The sequence below is a fragment of the Brassica napus genome, unplaced genomic scaffold (genome assembly GCF_020379485.1).
Source record: "Brassica napus cultivar Da-Ae unplaced genomic scaffold, Da-Ae ScsIHWf_296;HRSCAF=484, whole genome shotgun sequence".
Classification (NCBI taxonomy): Eukaryota; Viridiplantae; Streptophyta; class Magnoliopsida; order Brassicales; family Brassicaceae; genus Brassica; species Brassica napus.
The window spans coordinates 30,001-40,000 of record NW_026016218.1 but is presented as its reverse complement, the minus strand read 5'-3'; the positions used below and the strand labels follow the sequence as shown (position 1 = coordinate 40,000).

General features: G+C 44.5%; 2 protein-coding genes across 2 annotated transcripts; one reads left to right on the top strand and one right to left on the bottom strand.

Moving 5' to 3' along the window:
- The first annotated feature begins 2,210 nt into the window (after nt 1–2,210).
- On the top strand, nt 2,211–3,116 carry LOC125602766. Its single transcript, XM_048774201.1, has 2 exons — nt 2,211–2,947; nt 3,062–3,116. Exons 1-2 carry the CDS (start codon nt 2,211–2,213, stop codon nt 3,114–3,116), a joined length of 792 nt encoding a protein of 263 aa, XP_048630158.1.
- A 3,588-nt stretch (nt 3,117–6,704) lies between these two features.
- On the bottom strand, nt 6,705–7,610 carry LOC125602765. Its single transcript, XM_048774200.1, has 2 exons — nt 6,874–7,610; nt 6,705–6,759 (listed from the first exon to the last, which is right to left on the bottom strand). Exons 1-2 carry the CDS (start codon nt 7,608–7,610, stop codon nt 6,705–6,707), a joined length of 792 nt encoding a protein of 263 aa, XP_048630157.1.
- Between the last annotated feature and the right edge of the window lie 2,390 nt (nt 7,611–10,000).

Sequence of the window (10,000 nt, the reverse complement as noted above, 5' to 3'; positions counted from 1 at the left end):
TCAGTACGCATATCAGCACGTTGGCCCTTCCCGTGTACTGTCCGTGGGTGATTTTCGCCCACGAGGACTGTCCGTGGGTGATTTTCGCCTACGAGGACTGTCCGTGGGTGATTTTCGCCCACGAGGACTGTCCGTCAGTACGCATATCAGCACGTTGGCCCTTCCCGTGGACTGTCCGTGGGTGATTTTCGCCCACGAGGACTGTCCGTTAGTACGCATATCAGCACGTTGGCCCTTCCCGTGGACTATCCGTGGGTGATTTTCGCCCACGAGGAATGTCCGTGGGTGATTTTCGCCTACGAGGACTGTCCGTCAGTAGACAATTGTGTACTGATGGACAGTCAACGTGGACTGTTTGGGTGATTTTCGCCCACGAGGACTGTCCGTTAGTACACATATCAGCAGCACGTTTGCCCTTCCCGTGGACTGTCAGTGGACAACTGACCCACGTTGACAGTCCATCAGTACACATATCGTGATTTTTGTCTGAGTGTACTGATAGCTTGAGAATTTTTCATGGACTGATGGTCCATGATGGTCTCAAGTTTTACTGATGCTGGCTCGATTACATCCTTCCCGGCAGTAGTGGCTGATCATCCAACCAAGTGTTTGTTATGAACAATGTGGATTGCTAGAAGCCAAAGGCCAAGACCGAGACCCATAGAGAGAGAGAGAGACCGCGGCCCAAAGGGGAGAGAGAGTCGGCCGCCTCTTTAGGATAACGTTTCCATTTATGTTTCATGTTTATCTATTAGGAGGTTTTCCTTTTTACTCTAGGATTATGATTTGGATACTTTCCATTTTACTCATCCCTTGTATCCCCTATATAAGGGAACACTTTGATTCAGAATGAATAAGAACAGAACACACGATTTCATCTCTCTGTTCACAACACGTTATCAGCACGATAGCCTCTGAACCCTGAGACCAAAATCGAAACTAGAAACCCCAAAAGTCTAAGCCGGCGATCCAAAACCAAAACCCTAAACCTGATCTTGTCCCTTGTTCATCAAGAACTCAGGAGAACCATCTCAGCTTCTCAGATCACGATCCAGACCGAGTAGAACCGCAGATCAGCTCGCGATCGAACCCGAACCACGCGATCAGCCCGAGACGATCCGATACCCGTCCAGCTCGCAGCCGAGACGCCTCCAGCCCACGATCGTCCAATCCGGGACCCGATAGAAGGCAGCAGACGTCCGATCATCTCAGCTCGAAGTCTCCTTCATTCTCTGGTGGTCCGGTTCATAAACCCCTACTAAACTAAGGTATAAACACAATCTGAGAACCTAGAACAGGAAGAACCCTAATTCCATCATTATGGAAACCATGAAACCCTAAAAGAAACTTAAGACTAAAATCGACAAAGCTTTAGAACTAGAAACATGAATCGATTCCTATTAGAACCTGTCTTGTTTGTTGATTGATTGAATCTGAAATTGGCAAACCCTAATTCAATGGAATCGAAAACCCTAACCCCTAAAGGAAGCATCTAGCCGATTTTAAGGTTGATCTTGATTGATTGATTTCTGATTTGAATTGAGGTTTAGGAATGTTTAGATTGATTGAATTAATCTGTTTGAAACTGAAAATACTTAAGGCCTTGAAACCTTAAACATAAGATTGATAGAAAATTAAAGATTGAAACCCTAAGGATCATAAGGAATGTTTTTAAAATTGTTTCTGCATAAATCTGAATATGGTATTGCATTCACAACTGATTAAAACCGATCGGCCAGCATATAGAAACACATGATCTCGAATCTGATTGCATTTAACTCATATGGCCGTGTGGCATTAAAACTTTCTGGTACATGTAGAATTGTTTTTAGGATTGATTGCACCATGGTAGTTTTAGAATTACATAACCGAACCCATTGATTGATCATATAGCCGTGCGGCTTGCTTGATAGCACCATGGTCGAATTAGAATTGTTTGAACATCATAAATGCATAAGACGTGTTGTGGCCGAGCTTGCATATATCATGCGGCCACGTGATCCCATTATGAATCTAATGTCTTGCATGATAATGTGGATCAGATGTCGAAAATAGCAAACAGAGACTATGCAGCCCTGAATCTCTCCGGAGACAATTACTTGCAGTGGGCGCTAGACACAAGGATTAGTCTAAAATCCAAGGGACTCGGTGATACTATCATCGAGGACAGCAATGAGAATGAAAAGAATAGATACAGGGCCATATGTTATATGCGCCATCATCTCATTGAAGGTCTTAAAGATCAGTACATGACGATTGAGAATCCATTGGACCTTTGGAATGCTTTAAGGCACAGATATGATCACCAAAAGATGGTGTTGCTTCCAAAGGCAAGGCACGATTGGATGCATCTCAGATTCATGGACTTCAAGTCCGTGGATGAGTACAACTCGGCCTTGTTCAAAATCGTCTCAATACTAAGACTGTGTGGTGAAGAAGTATCTGATGTTATGATGCTTGAAAAGACCTATACGACTTTCAATCAGTCGAATTCTGTACTGCAGCAGCAGTATAGAACAAAAGGTTTTGCCACATACACTGATCTGATCTCCTGTCTACTCTTGGCCGAGGCAAATAATGAGCTTCTCATGAAGAACAGTGGAGCTAGACCGGCCGGGACAGCACCATTACCCGAAGCCCATGACATTGAAAAGAAAGATCCCAAGGAAATCTACTATGCCCAAGACAACAGGAAACCATACGGTCATAGCCGTGGTGGGTACAGGGGGCGTAGACGTGACAACCATAATGGTCGAGATAGCTACTCAACCGGCCGTAGGGGAAACCACAATAACCGTGGTCGTGGTTCCAATTACGGTCGGGGCCGAGGGAGTTATGGCCGTGGACGAGGTGGTATATCCAAACCATCTTACACGTCCAAGTCCTTATGTCACAGATGCGGGATGGACAATCATTGGGCCAAGAACTGCAGAACTCCAAAGCACTTGTGCGAACTCTATCAAGAGAGTATCAAGAACAAGAACCCGGAGGCAAACATGATCCAAGAAAACGGTCATGATGACAAAGGATATGGGTATGATGCTGATGATGAATCCGACAGAGACAACAAGGATGATCAAATGGATTTTGAAACTTCTGATTGTCTAAAGGACTAGTTTTTCGAATCACATTGTCTTATTGCTTTATGTCTTTGATTTGGTGTTTTTATTTTATGAAATGACATTTATAATAAAAGTTTTACAAAGTCTCTAAAGTCTAGTAAATTTTACTTATAGAAATGAGTGATGAGATGAGTATACTTGTGGTGGATAGTGGCACAAGTCATACGATCCTTAGAGACAAAAGGTATTTCATGAATCTCACAATGCAAAGTGCAAAGGTACAAACCATTGCGGGTGAGGCCAGCCTGATTGAAGGTCACGGCCAGGCCTATGTGATGATGCCCAAAGGCACTCACCTAGAGATCAAAACCGCCTTGTATTCCCCAAGCTCTAGAAGAAGCTTATTGAGTTTCAAGGACATAAGGTTGAACGGTTTTCACCTTGAAACATGGGAAGAAGGAAACAAAGAATTCCTTAACATAACTTTGATCACCAAAGGCAATAAAAAGATCCTAGAGACCATGCCCGCAATGTCCACTGGTCTTTACTATGCAAGGATCAGTATGGTCGAGGCAAATACCTCAGAGCTATTCACTTTATGGCATAACCGGCTTGGCCATCCCGGAACAGGAATGATGCGAAAACTAATGATGAATTCATTAGGGCACACGTTTAAAGGAGTGATCCCACGAAATCTCACATGTGCTGCATGTGCACAAGGGAAACTCATAACTAGGCCATCACCAGCCAAGGTTAATAAAGAAACCTTGAACTTTCTGGAAAGGATCCAAGGGGACATATGCGGACCAATACACCCACCGTGTGGGACGTTTAGATATTTCATGGTCCTCATTGATGCATCGACCAGATGGTCGCATGTATGTCTGTTGTCCACTCGGAACCTAGCCTTTGCACGGCTGCTTGCTCAGATGATAAGGCTGAGAGCACATTTTCCAGACTTTCCACTCAAGACTATACGTCTAGACAATGCTGGTGAGTTCACGTCCCAGGCGTTTAATGAATACTGTATGTCCATGGGGGTAAAAGTAGAACACTCCGTGGCACATGTCCATACACAGAACGGCTTGGCCGAATCTTTCATTAAACGTATCCAGCTGATAGCCCGTCCATTACTTATGAAGTCTAAACTTCCGGTATCAGCATGGGGACATGCGGTTTTACATGCTACGGAACTGATTCGCATCAGGCCATCTAGTGAGCATAGATATTCACCATCCCAATTACTTACGGGTCATGAGCCAGACGTGTCCCACATCAAAACATTTGGATGTGCCGTCTACGTTCCAATTGCTCCACCACAGAGAACTAAGATGGGACCGCAGAGGAGGATGGGAATATACGTAGGATATGAATCCCCAAGTATTATAAAGTATCTTGAGCCAACAACCGGTGATTTGTTTAAGGCCAGATACGAAGACTCACAGTTTGATGAGTCCACATATCCGTCCTTAGGGGGAGATAACAGCCGGTTGATAACAAAAGAAATAGAATGGTTTAGACCATCGACATCTTGGCAAGATCCTCGGACTAAAGATTGTGATTTAGAAGTCCAGAAGATAATACATCTTCAAGAGCTAGCTAATAAACTGCCAGATACATTTGCTGACCCAAATAGAGTGACAATATCACACATCCCGGCTTGTAATGCACCTGTAAGATTAGACGTCCAAGATGGACAATGTCAAGTGGCTACAGAGTCTAAGCAACGTCTAAAACGTGGCAGACCAATTGGTTCCAAAGACAAACAGCCTCGGAAATCCAAGAAAGGTGCTGGATCCGAGAGCATTAAGAAAACCGTCCAGGACATAGATGGAACGGCTCTTTCGGGAGCTTTCCCCGTTCCATCTATGTCCTGGACGGTTTTCTTAATGCTCTCGGATCCAGCACCTTTCTTGGATTTCCGAGGCTGTTTGTCTTTGGAACCAATTGGTCTGCCACGTTTTAGACGTTGCTTAGACTCTGTAGCCACTTGACATTGTCCATCTTGGACGTCTAATCTTACAGGTGCATTACAAGCCGGGATGTGTGATATTGTCACTCTATTTGGGTCAGCAAATGTATCTGGCAGTTTATTAGCTAGCTCTTGAAGATGTATTATCTTCTGGACTTCTAAATCACAATCTTTAGTCCGAGGATCTTGCCAAGATGTCGATGGTCTAAACCATTCTATTTCTTTTGTTATCAACCGGCTGTTATCTCCCCCTAAGGACGGATATGTGGACTCATCAAACTGTGAGTCTTCGTATCTGGCCTTAAACAAATCACCGGTTGTTGGCTCAAGATACTTTATAATACTTGGGGATTCATATCCTACGTATATTCCCATCCTCCTCTGCGGTCCCATCTTAGTTCTCTGTGGTGGAGCAATTGGAACGTAGACGGCACATCCAAATGTTTTGATGTGGGACACGTCTGGCTCATGACCCGTAAGTAATTGGGATGGTGAATATCTATGCTCACTAGATGGCCTGATGCGAATCAGTTCCGTAGCATGTAAAACCGCATGTCCCCATGCTGATACCGGAAGTTTAGACTTCATAAGTAATGGACGGGCTATCAGCTGGATACGTTTAATGAAAGATTCGGCCAAGCCGTTCTGTGTATGGACATGTGCCACGGAGTGTTCTACTTTTACCCCCATGGACATACAGTATTCATTAAACGCCTGGGACGTGAACTCACCAGCATTGTCTAGACGTATAGTCTTGAGTGGAAAGTCTGGAAAATGTGCTCTCAGCCTTATCATCTGAGCAAGCAGCCGTGCAAAGGCTAGGTTCCGAGTGGACAACAGACATACATGCGACCATCTGGTCGATGCATCAATGAGGACCATGAAATATCTAAACGTCCCACACGGTGGGTGTATTGGTCCGCATATGTCCCCTTGGATCCTTTCCAGAAAGTTCAAGGTTTCTTTATTAACCTTGGCTGGTGATGGCCTAGTTATGAGTTTCCCTTGTGCACATGCAGCACATGTGAGATTTCGTGGGATCACTCCTTTAAACGTGTGCCCTAATGAATTCATCATTAGTTTTCGCATCATTCCTGTTCCGGGATGGCCAAGCCGGTTATGCCATAAAGTGAATAGCTCTGAGGTATTTGCCTCGACCATACTGATCCTTGCATAGTAAAGACCAGTGGACATTGCGGGCATGGTCTCTAGGATCTTTTTATTGCCTTTGGTGATCAAAGTTATGTTAAGGAATTCTTTGTTTCCTTCTTCCCATGTTTCAAGGTGAAAACCGTTCAACCTTATGTCCTTGAAACTCAATAAGCTTCTTCTAGAGCTTGGGGAATACAAGGCGGTTTTGATCTCTAGGTGAGTGCCTTTGGGCATCATCACATAGGCCTGGCCGTGACCTTCAATCAGGCTGGCCTCACCCGCAATGGTTTGTACCTTTGCACTTTGCATTGTGAGATTCATGAAATACCTTTTGTCTCTAAGGATCGTATGACTTGTGCCACTATCCACCACAAGTATACTCATCTCATCACTCATTTCTATAAGTAAAATTTACTAGACTTTAGAGACTTTGTAAAACTTTTATTATAAATGTCATTTCATAAAATAAAAACACCAAATCAAAGACATAAAGCAATAAGACAATGTGATTCGAAAAACTAGTCCTTTAGACAATCAGAAGTTTCAAAATCCATTTGATCATCCTTGTTGTCTCTGTCGGATTCATCATCAGCATCATACCCATATCCTTTGTCATCATGACCGTTTTCTTGGATCATGTTTGCCTCCGGGTTCTTGTTCTTGATACTCTCTTGATAGAGTTCGCACAAGTGCTTTGGAGTTCTGCAGTTCTTGGCCCAATGATTGTCCATCCCGCATCTGTGACATAAGGACTTGGACGTGTAAGATGGTTTGGATATACCACCTCGTCCACGGCCATAACTCCCTCGGCCCCGACCGTAATTGGAACCACGACCACGGTTATTGTGGTTTCCCCTACGGCCGGTTGAGTAGCTATCTCGACCATTATGGTTGTCACGTCTACGCCCCCTGTACCCACCACGGCTATGACCGTATGGTTTCCTGTTGTCTTGGGCATAGTAGATTTCCTTGGGATCTTTCTTTTCAATGTCATGGGCTTCGGGTAATGGTGCTGTCCCGGCCGGTCTAGCTCCACTGTTCTTCATGAGAAGCTCATTATTTGCCTCGGCCAAGAGTAGACAGGAGATCAGATCAGTGTATGTGGCAAAACCTTTTGTTCTATACTGCTGCTGCAGTACAGAATTCGACTGATTGAAAGTCGTATAGGTCTTTTCAAGCATCATAACATCAGATACTTCTTCACCACACAGTCTTAGTATTGAGACGATTTTGAACAAGGCCGAGTTGTACTCATCCACGGACTTGAAGTCCATGAATCTGAGATGCATCCAATCGTGCCTTGCCTTTGGAAGCAACACCATCTTTTGGTGATCATATCTGTGCCTTAAAGCATTCCAAAGGTCCAATGGATTCTCAATCGTCATGTACTGATCTTTAAGACCTTCAATGAGATGATGGCGCATATAACATATGGCCCTGTATCTATTCTTTTCATTCTCATTGCTGTCCTCGATGATAGTATCACCGAGTCCCTTGGATTTTAGACTAATCCTTGTGTCTAGCGCCCACTGCAAGTAATTGTCTCCGGAGAGATTCAGGGCTGCATAGTCTCTGTTTGCTATTTTCGACATCTGATCCACATTATCATGCAAGACATTAGATTCATAATGGGATCACGTGGCCGCATGATATATGCAAGCTCGGCCACAACACGTCTTATGCATTTATGATGTTCAAACAATTCTAATTCGACCATGGTGCTATCAAGCAAGCCGCACGGCTATATGATCAATCAATGGGTTCGGTTATGTAATTCTAAAACTACCATGGTGCAATCAATCCTAAAAACAATTCTACATGTACCAGAAAGTTTTAATGCCACACGGCCATATGAGTTAAATGCAATCAGATTCGAGATCATGTGTTTCTATATGCTGGCCGATCGGTTTTAATCAGTTGTGAATGCAATACCATATTCAGATTTATGCAGAAACAATTTTAAAAACATTCCTTATGATCCTTAGGGTTTCAATCTTTAATTTTCTATCAATCTTATGTTTAAGGTTTCAAGGCCTTAAGTATTTTCAGTTTCAAACAGATTAATTCAATCAATCTAAACATTCCTAAACCTCAATTCAAATCAGAAATCAATCAATCAAGATCAACCTTAAAATCGGCTAGATGCTTCCTTTAGGGGTTAGGGTTTTCGATTCCATTGAATTAGGGTTTGCCAATTTCAGATTCAATCAATCAACAAACAAGACAGGTTCTAATAGGAATCGATTCATGTTTCTAGTTCTAAAGCTTTGTCGATTTTAGTCTTAAGTTTCTTTTAGGGTTTCATGGTTTCCATAATGATGGAATTAGGGTTCTTCCTGTTCTAGGTTCTCAGATTGTGTTTATACCTTAGTTTAGTAGGGGTTTATGAACCGGACCACCAGAGAATGAAGGAGACTTCGAGCTGAGATGATCGGACGTCTGCTGCCTTCTATCGGGTCCCGGATTGGACGATCGTGGGCTGGAGGCGTCTCGGCTGCGAGCTGGACGGGTATCGGATCGTCTCGGGCTGATCGCGTGGTTCGGGTTCGATCGCGAGCTGATCTGCGGTTCTACTCGGTCTGGATCGTGATCTGAGAAGCTGAGATGGTTCTCCTGAGTTCTTGATGAACAAGGGACAAGATCAGGTTTAGGGTTTTGGTTTTGGATCGCCGGCTTAGACTTTTGGGGTTTCTAGTTTCGATTTTGGTCTCAGGGTTCAGAGGCTATCGTGCTGATAACGTGTTGTGAACAGAGAGATGAAATCGTGTGTTCTGTTCTTATTCATTCTGAATCAAAGTGTTCCCTTATATAGGGGATACAAGGGATGAGTAAAATGGAAAGTATCCAAATCATAATCCTAGAGTAAAAAGGAAAACCTCCTAATAGATAAACATGAAACATAAATGGAAACGTTATCCTAAAGAGGCGGCCGACTCTCTCTCCCCTTTGGGCCGCGGTCTCTCTCTCTCTCTATGGGTCTCGGTCTTGGCCTTTGGCTTCTAGCAATCCACATTGTTCATAACAAACACTTGGTTGGATGATCAGCCACTACTGCCGGGAAGGATGTAATCGAGCCAGCATCAGTAAAACTTGAGACCATCATGGACCATCAGTCCATGAAAAATTCTCAAGCTATCAGTACACTCAGACAAAAATCACGATATGTGTACTGATGGACTGTCAACGTGGGTCAGTTGTCCACTGACAGTCCACGGGAAGGGCAAACGTGCTGCTGATATGTGTACTAACGGACAGTCCTCGTGGGCGAAAATCACCCAAACAGTCCACGTTGACTGTCCATCAGTACACAATTGTCTACTGACGGACAGTCCTCGTAGGCGAAAATCACCCACGGACATTCCTCGTGGGCGAAAATCACCCACGGATAGTCCACGGGAAGGGCCAACGTGCTGATATGCGTACTAACGGACAGTCCTCGTGGGCGAAAATCACCCACGGACAGTCCACGGGAAGGGCCAACGTGCTGATATGCGTACTGACGGACAGTCCTCGTGGGCGAAAATCACCCACGGACAGTCCTCGTAGGCGAAAATCACCCACGGACAGTCCTCGTGGGCGAAAATCACCCACGGACAGTACACGGGAAGGGCCAACGTGCTGATATGCGTACTGACGGACAGTCCTCGTGGGCGAAAATCACCCACGGACAGTCCACGGGAAGGGCCAACGTGCTGATATGCGTACTGACGGACAGTCCTCGTGGGCGAAAATCACCCACGGACAGTCCTCGTAGGCGAAAATCACCCACGGACAGTCCTCGTGGGCGAAAATCACCCACGGACAGTACACGGGA